Below are 18596 nucleotides of genomic sequence, written 5' to 3' on the forward strand. Positions count from 1 at the left end.
TCCTCTCTCTTCTTCTCTTTCCCTATTTCACCCCCCACTCAGATGGATAAGATGCACATAGTTGTAATGACCTCACATTCAGGTTGAGGTTCCAGCTCAAATGTCAGCTCTTAAAATAGTAACGTTTCTGTGTGACAGAGGAAGTAAAGGTATGAGGGTTGAGTTACATGAGCTTGCTGAGCTAACAGAGTCACTGGATATAGCAGAGAGTACCCATCACTCTCGCATAATGTCAGCTTTGGTATGTGTCCAAGCACAGGTCCTGCCAAGTTAACCTGGCTGGTGTAATTTAAAGCCAAGCCAAGGGTACATGTGGAGCATCTTGTCTGTACAGAGTGACCATTCAAACACACAGGGTAGACAAAAAAACATCACTACATGATCAGTAGAGGTGATTGAAGCGTATTTCATTCTCATAAGACAATAAAAATCTTTTGTTTTTTAATGAGTTAATTATCTCAGAATAACAAGAAATGTGAAAAATAAAAAAAATCTCTTCTGTTCTTGAGATAACTTTCTCGGTAATTCGATTCTTACATTGGATTGTTTGAGACAGACAAAGATCTTAAAGGTGTTTTATATTTTTTAGAAGGACTATGAGGAGAGGCTTTAGAGAGATGTGTCTGTTAGGGACAAAAATCGTCAAAGATTTGTTTAAAAGTTTGTTTTTGGTGGAGAAGTTAGGCAGGAGGACTTTGGGCTTCAGATTTGCCACCTCATTAAGAGAGAGAAGAGCTTAACATCCCTTCTTCTTATGAAATTAACCTCACATTTGAATCATTTTGCTGTGTTTGTGTATATTATTATTTGGATTTTTGGCTTTGATAGGACAACTTTAGAGAGACAGGAAATGTGAGGAGAGAGAGTTGGGTTTGGCATTCACTAAATTTAGCGACATGACCCGGAATTGAACCTATAGGACCAGTGTGACGAGGACTGAAGCCTCTTTACATGCGATGTCTGCTCTACCGACTGAGCCAAATCAGCACACCATTTAGCAGTTTTGACCAACTTACTTCACTCATGTAAGAGATGTTTAAATGTATTTGGTCTGCTGGACGTTCTCTCATGTTACTTAAAAACATTGACATTTACAAAAGTAATTACATGAATCAATCCCTTAAGATTTTCTAATCAACATGGGTGTCTCTTAACCGGAATTAATTCTTATGAAAGCATGAATTATATATTTTGATAACTTTTTTTTGTTTTAATTTGGCACTGAATATAAACAAGTCTCTTACTGGCTAATGCTGATGTTAATAGGGTGAGAACATGGAACTTAAGGTGAATGTTATAAAACAGAATAAATACGATAAAATGGATTCATAAAGGCAAATATTTCGGCCTTATTTGCTGAAGAAGACCACAAGAAGCAGCAACCATAAGCACTTTATGCACTTTATGCACTTTTAACTCTGATGGTCAGTTTTTACTGGCTTGTTCTGAACAAAATCAAACAGCCATTCTTTAGACTGGTTTATTTATGTGTCTCTGATTACTAATGTACAGTATATTGTTCTTTTTTCATTACTTGTTTTATTGGTTTTTGCTTGTCATTGTGGTTTTATGTAACTTGTTTTCCTGTTTACCACCAACCTGCCCGGGACTACAGATTAAAATTTGCCTGTGGCTAGAATCTCAATCTAGCATATTTACATTTTTATGTTCATTAATGTGCACTGTCCCTATTTCATATAAATAAATAAATAAAGGAATCAGACCACTTTTTGGTAAATGAACTGTTTTAAAAGGCCAAGAATGAACTTTTATATTCACATGATCAAAAAAAGTTTGAGCATGTTGATAGATGTGTATGTGTTTTAGACATTATCTGCAGATATGGACACTCTGGTTTGGCAGTCCTCAACATTTACATACATATTAATGAACGGACATATTAACATACCATGAATGATAATCATGTGAATTTAGGAAACTCATTACATATGTATTACATGAATAGCAGGTGGGGTCATATGAGTAATTTGTGACTGTGTGCAGACACTGGGATGATGGACTGCGTCTGGAGAAGACAAGCTGAGCTGGCCAGTGGATCTACTGCAGAGTAAGGAGAATTTAGACTTATCATAAAAGATTTCTCCTTGCCTCTTATTTCACTCGGACATTTTTATGTTTTTTTTATTTTCTACCTCATTGCAGCCGTGAGCTGCCTGCTGATTTACACACACTGGCAGTGAAGCACAGAGGCCTCGGGAGACGGTGCCCTCTACCCCTCTATTCCCCCCCCCCCCCCCCCCCCCCCCCCCCCCTCATTTCTCCACCCCTTTATGGTCCTCTCTCTGCCACCATCGGGAGCTTCTCCACTCACTGAACTGTCCAAAGAGCCCCTTCTCTACTTGTTCTTCATCTCTAACAAGACATTAGTCAGGAGGGGTTGTTATTCACATATGATCTTGTGACACAAGGAGGAGCTGTTCCCCCGTGCACAGAATCAAACTCACAAAGGATAGGCATCAGAAGTATCTTGAGCTCATTTATAGCCTTTATGATCCAGTTAGGACAATGTGCATAAGAAGATATGTGTTTACTTAGCACATGATCCCCCCTTCACCATCTCTTTTAATAAAGAGGCAACATGCCTGGTTTTACACCCCATATTATCTCAGGAAATTATAAAGCACTCTTTTCAATTTCCCTTCCGCCCCTCAGGGCCCATGTTTCTTATTGAGAAAAGTGGATTACATGCTGATCAACCCTGATTCAAGGAGATGAGGAGCTGTTTCTCACGTTGGTACAGTGATCACGCGAGCTCACTTCAACTGCTATATCTATGTACCAAAAGAAAAAAGCATGTGGAGGTGGGAAAAAGAAAGTATGAGCCATGCAGTGAATGAAGACGGCTGTTAGTTTTGATGAATGATGGATAGCTCCTAGTTTGCACATTTTCATTTTGGATGATTGAGCGATGGAGTAAAAATGTTTTAGCCTGGAGAAAGAATATTTTCTATCCACTATATCCTGTGCAGGTGGAAGGATATTGACTTTTGTGTATGCGCACACCTGGAGACGTGCACACAGCGTCAAGTCTAACATCTGAATATCTTTTTTTTTTCGGCTCTCAGGTTGTTGAAGTTTTGTGGCCCACTGTAAATCAGCACCCACTATTGGCATAAAATGTGGGAGACCTTGAAAAATGTTCAAAGCCGAGGCGCAGGTTATTAACAATTCAATTAACCCAAAGCTTCCAGATCATTTACTTTGCTTCCTCATGTGCCCCCTCGTGAATGTGGTTGCCTTGCTGTTTAAAAAGCTATGGCCAGCCTGTAGTGCCCTTTTCATATTACTTTTGTTAGTGTGGCTTCGTTCCTTCAGGTTTCATCTCCTATCTATTGACAGTGCAGCTGGGCTCCCCTGATATTGACTCATTCTGGTTCCTGAGTTGCAGGCAAAGAGATTTAATATCTCAAGTGCTGCTATAGTCCTATTGCTACTAATGGATTCTGTATAATGTGGCACTTAAAATGCATGAGCAGCCTCTGATTTATCTGTAATTTGCCTCCACTGGAGCTTAACTCCCTCAATACTTCCATTTGTTTTTGGCTCCATGCAGTAAATGGATGCTGATTGGGATTTGATATTGTCACTTTCCAGTTTGATGATTTGGTTCTTTCCCATGTATGAAACAGATTTCTTCTTCTTCTTCTTACCTTTTTGTGATTCTGTCTTAATAACACAACAGTAGGAATAATAAGTCAGGCATTAGATTGCAGGCGTGAGGAGGGGTTTATTATAGCTGTGCTGACTTGGTATGAGGCAGATGGGCATCTCCCTGAGGAGCTTTTCTTCTTTATCTTACCTTCTTCTGCTTTATGTGTGAAACAATAAGCATGCTAATTAGATTGAACCGAGCTTAAAGCATTAAGGGAAATAATGTAAACTTGATTTCTCCTGTACTCTATTGAATAAATGTTGTTTTATCTGACATGAACCCACACTGAAAGCAGATCCATTTTATGGTATCACTCCATCTGACCTCTTCAGGGTCACACAACATGGAGCAGGGAGCTGTTAACCAATCGATCTGATGGGTTTAAATGTGTCAGTGTTGTCATGGCAGCAGAACCACACTGACAGGATAGGCTACAGTGGCTGGAGGTTAACAGCCAATGGACCAGAGTCACAGACCATTAAAGCAGAGTCAATACTGCTGGACAGATCTGACTGAAACCAGCAATGTAAACGTTTCAATCCATGGGACTTTATGCAACAACACAAGGTTTACTCTCTTTATACAGAGAGCAGTTAGCATATGCTAAGCTTGGGGATACTTGATGACACATGCATGTGTGATTTACTTAACAGAGACAACATACACTCTCTTTGCAGCTGTTCAAATCCCAACAAAATCCCTTCCTCAAACTAATGTGACATGCTGCATATTTTCGGGATGTTCAGCCTCATACATTAGTTGCCTTCAAGTTGTAATGTTGCCAGGATGTTTGAAATACTGAGGTCATCGTCTCCCAAACACACCCCTCACCACGCTCATAAAATGCTGACCAGAAACTTAAATTAAGGTCTCTAAAACGTTTTAATAACTTGAGTTTTTATATCCTATTTATTCATCCAAGCATCCATTTACACTTCTCAAATACTTTAGCCTTATTCTTATGTTGGACGCCTCAACAATATTCCAACTTAAACACAATTATTCCAAATACCCTAGAACTTCCCCATAAATTAACCACAATGTCTGTGTTTTTAATTGTAGGGTATATCTCTCACAAAATGTCCATGCAATAAACAAAGTGTAGGAGACATTGCCCTTAGAAACATTGTAAATGTGAGGTTATATACAATACAAGGATAATTGAATTTGTTTTATTTTTGAATAAAATCACTGACTGCTCAAATTATTTTCTCTATGTTATTCCATTCATGGAGCAATGACAAGATAGGTTTGTCTTTCCAAGGGCTCAAATTTGTGTAAAAAAAAGCATACTTTAACATCCTATGTGGCTAATCAGTGCAAGGCTCTGTCTGCTCTGAGTTGTCAAAATTACATTCACACATATTAACTTGAATAATGATCAAACAATTTTTGGATAGTTTATTCAAAGGTCTGTAGATAACACAGTGTAAAAAAGAGACAGCAATATATTAATTTGTAATTCATACATAATAACAGCCTTAGTGCATGTGTTTGAAGGTGCAGGGTAATGCCCACCTACACTATGACTGACAAAGACATCATCCTCATTATGCTACATTACCATAAGTGGATGCACATGATCAAACACAACACTGTACACCCACATCTGATTGTCCAAAGTGTTCTCTGTTCTCAACCTACACAATCCTTTTGTATACTCTGAAGTAATAATAATGAACATCAACGCTGCTGCAGAGTGACAAACCTATAGTGTAATTAGCTCTGCAGATATGTCAGTATGCCGTCACTGTTAAGTGGTCATTACCTCTGCATAAGCATGGTGCCGCTCGCTGTGGGAGCACACTCTGCACACACATGCACAGATATATAGAGAGATATGCGACTGCAGTGAAAGTACACTGTGAGAGAGACAGATAGGAAAGGTAGCCTGTCAGTGCAGCTGGCATTTTGTTCAGCGGGGAACAATGAAGCCTGTCTACCTAACAGCCTTCTCGTGCAGGAGAGAGTCCTTTGGGATCCCTCATGACCTCCTGCCAGCCCCACACCTGACGGGGGAGCTGTATGGAAACTGTACAGAGACTCTACTACATGTCATACTGCTAAGCACTGCAGTGGCCACTAGATGACAAGCTCCCCTGTCAGCTGTCACTGGATAAAATATTTCATTGTTTTCTGCACATATCTGGAAAAATGGACCTTGTGAATATCTAGAAACCATGATTCTTTTGCTAAGAGTGTTTATGAAGTAAATATGGACAGTGACAGCAGATGCGAATGGGTGAAGGGAAAATGCAAGCACATGAACGTAACAACACTGCCCTCTTCAGGAAAGTTGTTGCCATTGCCTTATAGCTGTACAGATTAGAACAGACTAGTAACACGGATTCAAAAAATAAAATTGTGCGTTCAAACTACATTTCATTACATATTTCAAACTCAAATGTCTTTGTAGGAGCAGAAAAGCCTTTGATTTTTACAAGTGAAATAATTAAGAGATATACATAACCAAAAGTGCAGTATGACAGCGTAACAGGCAACTATCTTCCTCTCAGTTCAAATCATGTCTCACAGTGAGATGATGATGGTGTTTTCATGTAGACTCAGATGTGCAGCTGAAGTTTTCCTCCTGGCTGGTCCCCTTGAGATCGAGTAAAGCCGTACTAGCCGCCTTGTTTAATGCCAAAGCTTTAATCCGAGGTTCTGGATCTCGACACTCTGAGCTGAAATGACAGGGATGGGAAAAGGGAAGTGTAGATGGAAAGTGTTTGTTTAGGGAAATAAGCAGACGGAATTTTCTAATAATTACCATTATCATTAAAACATTGGTGTGTTTATTTGAAGGCATGTATTGGCAAAGAAAACAAAAGGCATGAAGAATTCTCATCAAAATGGTCATTTACACAATAGTGGGTGCTGATATATTATTAAAGAACCTGCTATACCAATTCATTTCTCTGGGAGAAAACTATATTTGTTGGGATTGAATAACAATTTCCAATTTCCGCCATGTTTATATACCTGTCACAGTCAGAGTCACAGGACATGCTCAGGTCCTTCTTCAGATCCTCCTCAGAGTGGAAACGCCTCAGACCACAATGCTTTACTGCCTGGGCCACAGAATAGTGTGTCCTTCCAGCTGCACAGGCCTGCATCTTGGACACGCTGAGCTGTGACTGCAGGAAAAGATGCAGCAAACTGTCGGACAGCAGCAGAGGGCTCTGAAGGGCCCTGGGAAACAAGGGCAGAAAACAAATTAGATCGTTGAACACAGTTTATGTTATCACTTGCTTATGAGAAAAAGGGCTGTCATGAGGTTTTGTAAACCTTAATTCAGCAATGTTGTTATCTCTGTGTTTCAGTATATTAAAGTTCATAAGTTTATGGATCTATGAAGTCACTCTTACTGTTCCAGAAACTTTTGGAGGCCTTTCATCCGATCAGTGATCTGTTGGGCATTGTTCAGGCTAAAGAAAGGGTTCTTTGGGGGAAGTTCTGGTAGCTGTACCCTAAAAGAAACACAAATATCCCTCAGGAATTAGAATATATTGAAGCCCTAAGCGGATATGCGTTTACACATTTTGCTTTACTCCATCTTCCTGTGATAATGATTACAAAGAGAGTACAAGAAAATGTATGATTGCATGTCTTTTAAGGGCTTCCATAAAAGTAACCAAAGTTCGATTGCTTTGAATGTGCAAAGTGAAGGTATAAATGTACAAAATAAAATATGTTGACTTACATGAGCATTGAATTTTCTTGTAGTTTCTGCCTGAGCCATACAAACTCACTAAACCTCCTTCTTACACTCGAGACCTTCTTTGTGAAGCACACACTGTCGGTCTAAATCAGGACACAAATAATACACATATATCACAGTAAGCTCCATTATTTACTTCGAGACAATAAAGTAACTGTTTTATCACTGTACTCACATGTAAACAAATTTCATAATCTATGTAGGCATGCCAAAAGTCATTCTTTCTTATCCGCGGGTCCCTCACCCACACACTGACAACCGGCTGCATGGAGAAGGCAGGAGAGACGCTGAGACACCGAACTCAATAAACTGTTAGTGAGAAAGAGGAAGGTTTTTTACACTCACAGAGGAAGTGCTATGACTAAACCCACAAGAATCAGGATAGGAAACTCCCTCAAAATATCCAAAAAAAATTGTTTTTCAAGACTGTGCCAGAGTTGAAAGCTGCTTAACTCAATGTGACATATTAAATGTTTACTTTATTTTAAAGAACATATAAAACTATTTGAAATCAAACCAGAAAATAAAACAAATCTGACCTACCTGATTCCCAGTATTTTCTGTTACTTTTCTCATAATCCAGAGTTTCTTGCTTAAATCTCACTGAAGCTAAGTCAACCAAATACTGCTGTGCCAAGCACTGGGCATTTTATATTTATTGTCCAGGAGCAAAGGTTTCAAAATAAAGTCACAAGACTGGTACAGACTCCTCCTTTTCACGGTGAAATCAAATCAGCAACACTCTCTCCTGTTACTGAGTAACAGAGCTGGCAGGTAAAATGTGCCAGAATGATCAATCAACTTCTACTTTGCACGCTTTTTTTGGCTGTCATGTACAAGCCATTAAAACAAATCCAAACAGCTTAGCTAATGTTTATAAATCAGCTGTTAGCAAACTGAAACTGTTCCTCATGTTGCTTCATTATGATTTATCATGTGACCAATGTGAAAAGGAAAAGCAAAAGGAAAAGCTTCACAAAAGGTTTTGTTCTTTTATTCACAGACTTCACAGATCCATGGTCAACAGTTACAGTAAGTCAGTAGCAGGTGTGTTTCAGTAGGGTTTAAGGTTCAGTTGAGTCCCATAACAGTCATGGGAGATATGTTGAGTCAGGACAGTGTCATGAGAATACATGTATCATATACATGGACCTATAGAATTACTGGAGAAAAAAGGCCCTGCATAAAAGGACAGACTCATATCTAAAAGTGCTACATTTAACAATCTGATCAGCCATCAAATGTGCACAGATCAAATCATGTTATCTTCAAATTAAATTGATTTAGAAAATGTATTGCTTTTTCACTTAATTCTGACAGGACTTTACTTTGTGTAAGATCCAAATAGGATTTGGAAATCTCTACAATTTACTTGTAAGAATTCAATATAGAGTTGTCACAATACCAGATGTTTAAACAATATCAACATCTGTTTGATGCCAAGGCAACCAAAATACAAGGCCAGGGCACCCTACATTTTTTTTTTTTTTAATTACCAATTATTGCAAGAAAACTCCTGCACACTGTCTAAATTGCAAAAATGATTTGCCACTTGCCACAGTATTTGTGCAATTTAGACAGTGCTCTCTCTCTCTCTCTTCCTCTCATGGCAGCTTTTGGTTTAAGATATGAATAAAGATCTTTTTAGTTTTTTTAAGATTTTTTACTTGAAATGTTTGTACTTTTCAATACTATCTGGCATGAAAGCTTCTGTGAGGAATTTTAATTTAATCAATTTTGGCGCCTCCCGTGGACTTGTCCTATCTCTTTGCTGATCTTTTTCTGTATATGTATAAGCAGGGTGTCCTGCTTTCTTTTAACAGTCAAACACAGCACACACTGTGACCTCACGTTGCTCTGGAAAATGTAAAATTAAATAAAAATTAAGAGGCTACTTTTCAGAATGCTGTTAATCATCTCATCTGACACCTATCTATCAGCAATGTCAGGCATTCAAAAATAATACAGAATTATTTTTTTAATCTGATGGTTGCATTAGCTCTTGTAGGTCAAATAATTCAATGTAGTCTGTTTCCTAAACAACTTAAAACTCCTCACAGGAGCTTTAAAGTAACAGAGATTGTGTTGTTTTACAACATGTGGTATTGACAAGTATAGTTTTGACTACCTTCATTCAAAACAGAGGAGAAGGGAACATTTGGTCTTTAGCAGCTGATTGGAATATAAGGAAATTTCAAGTGGGCAACATTTGAAATACTTCACATCAATCACAAGGGTTCAGAACTAGTAACGCCCAGTAAAAGCTGTGATAACAACACACGTTGAAACAACATGTCTACAATCTTCAGCGCTACATCAACTGGAGGAACGGATTGGACAGTAGTTGGTTCACTTTCTCTACATAGTGCTGCTATCCAAAATATAAAGCACACACTCAACAACTTTGTAGCTAAACAACAGTAACAGTAAAAATAAAAACACGTCCACAGTGATTGTGTCTGCTTACACAGAACCAAAGCTGCTACAGGTTAGTCTGACCCAGAAAATCAGCCACTCTACACACAAGGTTAGATTTAGTCTCCATCACAGCCTGCACAAAGGCACAGAGAACTCTTTGAGCACCGCAGGAGCCAGAGCACTTAAAATCCATCCCCGCTGAGGATCTCGAACCTGCCAGGATCTGAAACTCTGCACACAGTTTGCCTCTAATGCCAGCTGGGGGAGGACACTCGATGGAGGTTAAACTAAGCTTCAGGTGAGAGCAGATCTGTTTATCCATGTACTTCACAGCTCCTCTTCTCCACAGTGCCACGTCAACTTCCGCTCGTAGAAGTCGATGACCACCTGGGGACACCTTGCGCTGGCTTCACGGGCAGGTAGCAAGGCTACTTCATCACAGTTCTTCCTGTGGGGGAAACAAAATGGAGAAGGGGACCATGAAGATGGCTGCATCGAACTGTTAATGTGAGATAAATCTTTGCGCAGCAGAGATCCCTTGTTGTTAAGTTTTTTTTAGACCACATACTTGTCTCAATACATTATCGATATATTTAGTTTTTTTTGTAAACAAACTAGTAGTGCCTAAAATCATAAGATTTGTAATAAGAGTAGGTATAATACGCTAAAGCTTCAGCCTTCACCTTTTCTGTCAAAATGTTCTTCTTGTCTTTTCTTGAATGCACATGCCTTTGTACAGTTTTGTATCTTTATTCTAGCATTTCCTAATGGAAAACTGTATATGTTGACCGAAATAAATGAGTACTAATACTACTACTAATATACTTATGTTTGTGGCAGTATTTCGGACACAAGTGATATAAATAATATTAAATACTGGATTTCTTGTGAAGTGCTGCATAGGGGTCAAAATCAAGGCAGCAGACAACTTTTATTTACTTTTTATCCCCCTACCTGTAATTCTTGGCCATAACTTTTGTCAATATTTTGAAATGATATCTTATTCTATTCTACTTAAAGCCAGCCCCCCCCCACCCCCCTCCCATTTTTGTCAAAGTTTTTATCTTTCATTGTGATGATTGTGAGGCGAATAGAAACACTGTCAATAATTGCACCAGGAGTATGCAGGTAGTTGATTGTTAAATGCAGCACCCTGTGAGATTGTGTTTTAAGAAGTTGAGCAGGATTTAACTTTTTTGCCAGATGAACATGTGGGACTGTGATAAGGCTGTGCCATTAGAGTTGTCCTCCTCAAATGAAGAGAGGACATTTCCCCTGCATTTTAACAGCTTACACAATTCCACCCATCCTGCTTGTTTTGCAAATAAGCATTCTATCAAAAAGTAATCTACTGAGAGCCAAAGCTAATAGAAACACAGCACCTTAAGATCCACAGAAGACAACATTCAACTCTTCTTACAGGCGCAGTGGTACTGCCCATCACTCATAAAACAACTTTTTGTCCAAATGTTCCCCTTCAGCATGTTTAGCATTGATAGGTGGACCCTGACTGCTTATATTAAGAATGTTTTATCAGCTGGTGGAGGTCAATGACATTTAACTTCCTACTACCTAACTTAATACCCACATTGATATGCCCACATTATAAAACATGCTCATTTCAAAAGTTAAATTAGACTCTCCACCAGCTTTGATGTAAATTGAACATGTAGACTGCAGCTTTAAATGAAAACAACTAAGATTTTTCCATCATGCAAATGTTTCAAGGACAAAAGAGAGGGCACTGCTGATTTACCATTTGACAAGGAACATGAGCTCTCCCTGTCTGTCTGTGGAGCCAATGATGCATTCAGGCTCGAGGTAAGTGCTGAGGTTAGTGGGGGTGTCTGACTGCTCGTCATTTTGCTCGAGGACATCGCTGTTGGTCTGCATGATGGGAGACCGCTGCTGAGACTGCAGACAGGACTGCAAAGAGAGTAACAAGAACAAATGTGAAAACACAAGAAGACATCTGCACAAGATGTGGTTTGTTTTTTCTAACTGTACATTCCTATTGCAAAATAAAGGAAATTTATCTACTTTCACTTTCATGAGGACTGTGACTTTCACACACTTTAAGTTTCAATATGAGTGTTTAAACTCAGAGCAAAGTCTGCCAACAGGGACACTTGAATTAACATATACCTGGCTGTTTTAATTCTCACTAAGAGAAAAACCTTCTTGAAGGTTCAAGGTGAAGCAGCAAAATAAAGCAATGCCCCATATCAAAAATTATTCCAATAATACATGTTTTTGTTTTTACAGATTTAGCTGAGGAAGTTCTTTAAATAACATGGAAACAACTTTAAAAAGATCTCACAGACAATCCAATCATCTCCTAAAAACTCACAATTTCCGTCTCTTGCTCTGTCATTTCTTCTTTGAGAATGAACCCTACTTCAGTTTGCTCTTCCTCATTCTCCTCAGAGAAATGGGTGTTTAGGAAATGTTCAATCAGTTCAGGGCAGTCCAGATTGTCCTCAGGTTCCCACGTGTTTTCAGCACTGCAAACACATCAAAATGGGTGAAATCATGCAGAAAACCACACAATAAGGGTAAGAAAAGAAAATATTCTGCAGTATATAACTCACTCTGTAAAGCCTTTCCACTTCAGAAAGTACTCCACTCTTCCATTAAATATTCTGCGGCGTATTATCTTTTCAACCACAAACTCCTGGACAACTGTAGTCACCTCTGTCTTCCTCTGTTTGGCAGTCTGCTTCTTTCTCATCCTGTCGTAAATCGGGAATAAATAGTGAAAACAAGCTTACTGCTGTTACAGACACGACAGTAACGAACAAACAAGACAAACAAACAAAAAAGTCTTTATTTTCTGAAAACCCCACGGCGATGATGACAAAAACAAACACTGATATTTTCAGAACAACATGGCAGTGGTGTGAGCACTCTGCTGTGCCCTTCAGACAATGCTCCCTACACTTATTATAGCGCTCCACCTGCTGTTTAGTTCGGGAGCACAACATGTAACTCCACCAGCTGTAAACGCAACACGTTAGTACTCACACTGTGTATTGTTTCTGTCAGTTTAGTGAAGAGAAACGACTTGAAACACGGAACAGTAAACACAATAAGGAGCGGGCCTGAGTGATGCACGAAACGCGAAACAGAATAATATGCACGTACGCTTTCGGTGTTTAATCTCGGCGGACAGCTGCTTGGCTCGGCTCGACTCGGCTCGGCTCGGCTGTGTGTAGCTCGTCACAGGAATAACAGCATGCACACAGCGCTGGCGATGCTGCTTTTCAGTGCAAATTGCGTCGCTCGGTGTGTTTTCATGAGCCGAGCAACTTTTCATGAATGATTTAAAATTAAAGATGGCCGTGGATGCTCGGAGGAAGTGGTTGCCAAGGGAAAAGGTCATGCCAGGAAAACCGGGAGGAGACGACGGGGACGCGTACGCCGCTGACCAATCAGAGAGCAGTCCGCTCGTCCGTGCCCCGCCCCCTACCGTCGAGTGGTCCGTAACAGCCCTGCCACCCACGGGCGTCAGATGGATACAACAAGGGAATGTGTACACTTGGCATGTTAGACTGGGATTACTGAGGTTGTGATCACTTTTTTTGTCAACAAATATAAAGCCGGATGTTTATTTCAGAGCTATATGCAAGTAAAATGAATTACAGTGTTTACAATACAATAATAATACAAATTATACTACTACTACTACTACCATTTCTAAGGATAATAATAATAATAATAATAATAATAATGATAATAATAATAATGATAATAATAATAATAATATAATAATAATTCACAATGTAATATAATCTCCATCCATCATATTATAAAAGGCTACTATAGAATACTGCATAATTTAAAGAACAACATCAATCTATATGAAGTCCTACTTTACTTAAGTATTTTCTATGTTTTATCATACTACTATCGAAAACATTTCAGATAAGAAGTTAGTTAAAGTTTCTGGACAAACAATTGAACATCATAAAACATGGCCCATTGTATTAAAACAACTCTAGACATGATACAGCTTGTCAACAGAATGCAGGTACATATGTTAATATCCGTATGAAAAAACACTGTCTTCACACATATAGCTACAATAAAAATAATACTATGCAGTAAGGTGTAATTCTAGATAATATTACTAAGAAATTGTTTTTTAAAAGTTTAAATAATTCACTGTAAAGTAAATAAGTATGTCTTCTGAATTCATGACCTTTACTTGCATTCACATATTTTCATAATAGAGTATTGCTTTCTGAAATCTGAATGCTCCTGTGAGTGAGAGAAGGTTTTCACGGAGAGGATGTGTTCTCCAAGACCTCCTCAACTGCACTGAGGAGTTCACAGAATGAAACCCCTGGGAGGATTTGATTGACACTTCCCCGTAAGCCAATGGGAAATCCGAATGCTTCTGATTGGCCAAGTAAGCACCACTTACTGGCCTTCCTACTTTTGATTAACTCCCTTCTCCAACAAATAGTCAACACTGTTCTGTTACCCACCACTAGGGGGAGGTGCCTACTTGCGTTGGACCTGTGGGTTCTGAGGGCCAAAGGCTCACTGCTCCTGCACGCAGTTCAATGAGGATGGATTTAAAGTGCCAAGCTTACAGCCAAAGGCAGCAGAACAAAAGGCTTTAGAGGTGGATTCACAGTGGAGCTTCCTCTGATACACTGTTGTTTCTGATACCATTTCATCCCCGAAGCAGGATTATGTAACATTTGTTCATTAAATTCACCTACAACGCACGCACTGCAACAACACAATTAGAATGTAACTCAGATATGTGACTGTCTATACCATAAATGCAGTACCTGGTATTGTTTTACAGTCCTGAAAATAAATGCTTTCATAAGATTCATTTACAATGTTAAACAGTGGGGAGGCCCTGGGGTGTGATGTAAAAGAGGCCTCAGTTAAACTGCAGCATTGAAGATGAAAGTGATGTGTATTGCTTCCAGAAAAGGACCCTATTAATCACAGCCTCAGAGGGAGCAGCACACAGCTCATATTGATGCAAAATCAATGCACACATGCTTTATTCAACTCCCAGTGCTGGGTAACTAAACATACAGGAGAACGACTGCTGATCTCTGTTGAGAAAGCCCAGGAGGCAGGCTGCTGTTTACCTGTGTGATAAATTATTAACAGTGTTTGAAGATGTTCTCTAAAACTTCGCACCATTTACTTTGTGTTCTCACAGCTCTGGCTTCAGACTGCATCTCTTTCCACACAAAGTGATTAGACAACATTTTCCCTTTTTTACTTTTGAACTGTGAAGAGTTTCTAAAGATTTTAGTTAAGAAGAACTTTTTGTTATTGTGCAACAAAGTATTAACATAAAAAAACATCCACCAACAGAGACTCTGGTAGTAAGCAGCCAATATAACTTGTTTTTATTGATGCCACTTTGGGTTGCCAGGATGTGGAAAATCCTCTTTGCAGGTATATATCTTGTTTAAGCCATCAAACTGCAGTAGAAAATCTTCAAATATATTAAACTCATTTTAAATAAATGAATGGATCGTCCTCAATATGTTCTAAAAGGTCAGGAAAGGGTCTCACTGATCTCTTATAAAATCATAAAGCAGTTAGCAAGTGGGGGATAACCAGCCAGGCAAAGGAAACAAAACACAACATAAATTAATAATGTGGTCGTTAAAAACACCAACCAAAGTTTTGTTCGTAAAAAAGTAACTTGTTGTTGTACAATATAACAAACAATACAGTTGAGAACTACTCTTTTTGTCAAGTGCCTTGAGATAAAATTTGTTATGAATTGGCAATGTACAAATACTTTAGACTTTAGACTTTATTGTCCCCATGGGGAAATTCTTTTCACAGCAGGGTTACTGTCAATACAGACAATTTCCACCAAAATACATACACAGAGTGTAACACAAACAAAGTTAGACAACAATCAAAAGTTCCCACACTGGCCTGTTTAGCGAGGCCTTTTGTTTAGGGCCGCTATAACAAAAAAATACAGATTGATTGACAATAAATAACAATGATAAGTGCATTATATATAACTAATGTTATGTTATGTTAACTAGTGTTATACCCAGTGGGTCACATTTAGATTTTCCCACTTAGGGACCCAGAATCCAAAACAGGACATGTGTTGGTTATCATGTGTGACCTGCTGTTGCCCTCTGACCCTATCCCTGCGGCTCTTTTTGGGTTGCCATAGTAACAGAACAGCTTATTATGCACTGACCTGTCCTTGCAGGCCCAGGAATTGTAGTAATGCATGCAGCAGGGTCCTGTCTGGATGAACTGCTTTGCTACAGTGTGAATCACTTTGGGGTTATATTGACCAAAGCCTGGGCAGTCGGCAGTCGATTAGAGAAATAAGGACACAAATTTGAACATTCCAACCTTTATTTACAGATATTTTTTTTCTTCATTGTATTTGCATTTTTTACCTGTATGGAGAGACTAATAAAGACAATAAATATAGAGAGTATATATGTGACATTCTGAAACAAACAGAAAACAGAAGAAGCTGGAATTAAACTTGTAATGTCTCACTCATTAGACCACCAGACCAGTATGTCCCATTTTTACATTCACAAATTATCACACAAGAAAAAAATAAAAATCTGTTTTCAAGAATTGCATTACCATTACAAACACAAACACTTAGTTTGTAATGGTAATGAAATTTAAATAAATCATAATCAACACCTGGCATGTAATGATGACTCGATTTGAATTTTATTTCGCAAACTTAAAAATAAATTGCATATAAACAAGCAGAGAGACAGAATACTGTAATATTATACGAACAATGAAAAGCATCAGTTATGCAAAAGAAAAAGTTAAACACATCAAAAAATTAGTGGTTACAAGTAAAAATTTATCAAATCCCACCTTTTTGCCACAAGGCATTCATTGATAACTATCCTGTCAGCTTCCTTATGTAAATAAACCTATACATAACATACATATACATTTCTTAGACTTGTCTGGATTTAGCAGTATTGACAATTACCATTTCCAGACAAAAAAATATCACAAGTTATTGTCATCATAAAAAAACAACTGACAATAACTATGTGATTTGAGTCCTTTTTTGTGCTCCAAACCATCTGTCTGAACTGAAGATTAACCCTGGCAGTAAAAACCAAACACAGATGTTGATGACAAGACGTGCTCCAATGTACAGCGTGAAAAGATATATATCGCATTGTGGTCCCTTAAATCCCTTAAATCTGCCCAGCTCCCTCCCACACCAGCACATTCCTGGGGCCCACTGTGACTGTAGCCCTAATACAGATGTGCCTTGAGAGCCACCCTGTCAGTGCAGAACTGAGTCCAGATGGTCAGATCCTGCTGTGAGCAGCTGTGGATGGAGTGAGTAGTGTTCTGTGTGACTCAGTCCAAGCCTGACTGGACCCTTTTCACACAGAGGGGCCCCTGGCGATCTCTTAGCACCACCTTGAGGCTCTCGGGTTACAGGCGAGGCGAGGACATTCACATCGGTCCTGTTATTCCTACCAAGCGTTAATTTGGTCGTACAAAGAGCAGTGTTCAACCAAACAAGGATATTAATGGATGTCCAAAGGGAAGGAGATTTATATAAGCTCATTACTTACCGATTGATGGATTGATTGACTGCATATTTACCAAGTGCCATATTGAGTTCATTCCCACATATAACACATTCATACTCAGGCAGTGCAAGAGCTGAGATGCTTTACTGTTACTAGCTCTGCCACCACTGCAGGAGCTCTCAGCACCTTCATCAGCTCCACACGCCGTCTTCATATCACATGTACACTCACATACTGGATCAATCTGGCTCCAGTGCAGTTCATGTCCTCTGTCTTAGTGCAGAAGTTGCAGAGAAAAATGTGCCCTTTCAAGAATAACAGAGGACAGCAGACCACCTGGATTTGCTCGCAGAAATCTGTCTCCTGTTTCAGAACACTTAAAGGGCCCCCACATACTTTCCTCTGTGTTATTTTATACCTTGTTCTGGTAAGGTTAGCTTGAGGGGTGTAGTTGATACAATGCTTTGTTTCTGTAGAGTAACTGGGAATGAATATAGTGGGAATGTCTCGTCAGAGTTTTGGTAATCCGTTTTGAAATCCTCACTAGTAAAACAAGGTAAAAACATCTCTATCTTAAGTTTCTGTCAAACCTCTATTTCTAAAGACAAGAAGGAACTTTCAGGGCTAAACTTGTTTTGTTCATTTTAATAGATCTATCTCCATGACAAGTGATGAATCTCACAAACACATCCTGGTTGAAATCTATGGAAAAAGCCACATTGTGGACCTGGAATTTGGATTTCCTGTCACAGATTACTTCTTATAACACACAAATTTGACTGAAGATAAAGCAAAGCCCTATCAGCAAATGTACTAAACGCACCCCAAGTCAATGTTGTTGTTATTATGATTAATAAGTTGTTATATTTTAATGTTATAGGGTGGATTTTTTATTTGGTTGTTAACACTCCCTGAACTCTTAGAATATATCAACTTTTATAACATGATCATTTACTTTGTATGTAAATTTAGACTCTGCAAAGAAACAACTAATCCTGGTTACCAAGTTAGTGTTGTGGAGTAAACCAATATGTGAATTTGCCCTGAAAAGTAGTTTTGTAAAGGTATAAAATCGCATAAAATGGAAAACTCAAGTGCACCTGGAAAATGCATCAACCAAGTATTAAAAAAACAAATATTTGAGTACTGAATATATGTGTTGATAATGTACATTTTAGAATTGTTAGGGATATATTTATGTCCATTTGTTAATGGTTTTAATTAAAAAAACATGACT

At 38.7% G+C, this 18596-nt stretch overlaps 2 protein-coding genes across 3 annotated transcripts; both read right to left on the bottom strand.

The window, feature by feature from the left end:
• Positions 1–5059: 5059 nt before the first annotated feature.
• Positions 5060–8076, bottom strand: snx10b (sorting nexin 10b). 2 transcript variants are annotated; one of them, XM_061050800.1, is made up of 6 exons: positions 7938–8076; positions 7570–7703; positions 7377–7477; positions 7042–7143; positions 6656–6865; positions 5060–6357 (listed from the first exon to the last, which is right to left on the bottom strand). In XM_061050800.1, the coding sequence occupies exons 2-6, from the start codon at positions 7660–7662 to the stop codon at positions 6228–6230; spliced, it is 636 nt and encodes a 211-aa protein (XP_060906783.1). In that variant the 5' UTR covers positions 7663–7703; positions 7938–8076; the 3' UTR covers positions 5060–6227. The 2 variants fall into 2 exon arrangements, with proteins under 2 accessions (XP_060906783.1, XP_060906782.1); XM_061050799.1 differs by having other exon boundaries at positions 7570–7656; positions 7938–8047.
• Positions 8077–8372: 296 nt separating this feature from the next.
• cbx3b (chromobox homolog 3b) lies at positions 8373–13177 on the bottom strand. The gene is made up of 5 exons (XM_061050801.1): positions 12957–13177; positions 12404–12544; positions 12163–12316; positions 11569–11738; positions 8373–10260 (listed from the first exon to the last, which is right to left on the bottom strand). Exons 2-5 carry the CDS (start codon positions 12541–12543, stop codon positions 10140–10142), a joined length of 585 nt encoding a protein of 194 aa, XP_060906784.1. The 5' UTR covers position 12544; positions 12957–13177; the 3' UTR covers positions 8373–10139.
• Between the last annotated feature and the right edge of the window lie 5419 nt (positions 13178–18596).

The sequence above is a fragment of the Labrus mixtus genome, chromosome 11 (assembly GCF_963584025.1).
Source record: "Labrus mixtus chromosome 11, fLabMix1.1, whole genome shotgun sequence".
Lineage (NCBI taxonomy): Eukaryota > Metazoa > Chordata > Actinopteri > Labriformes > Labridae > Labrus > Labrus mixtus.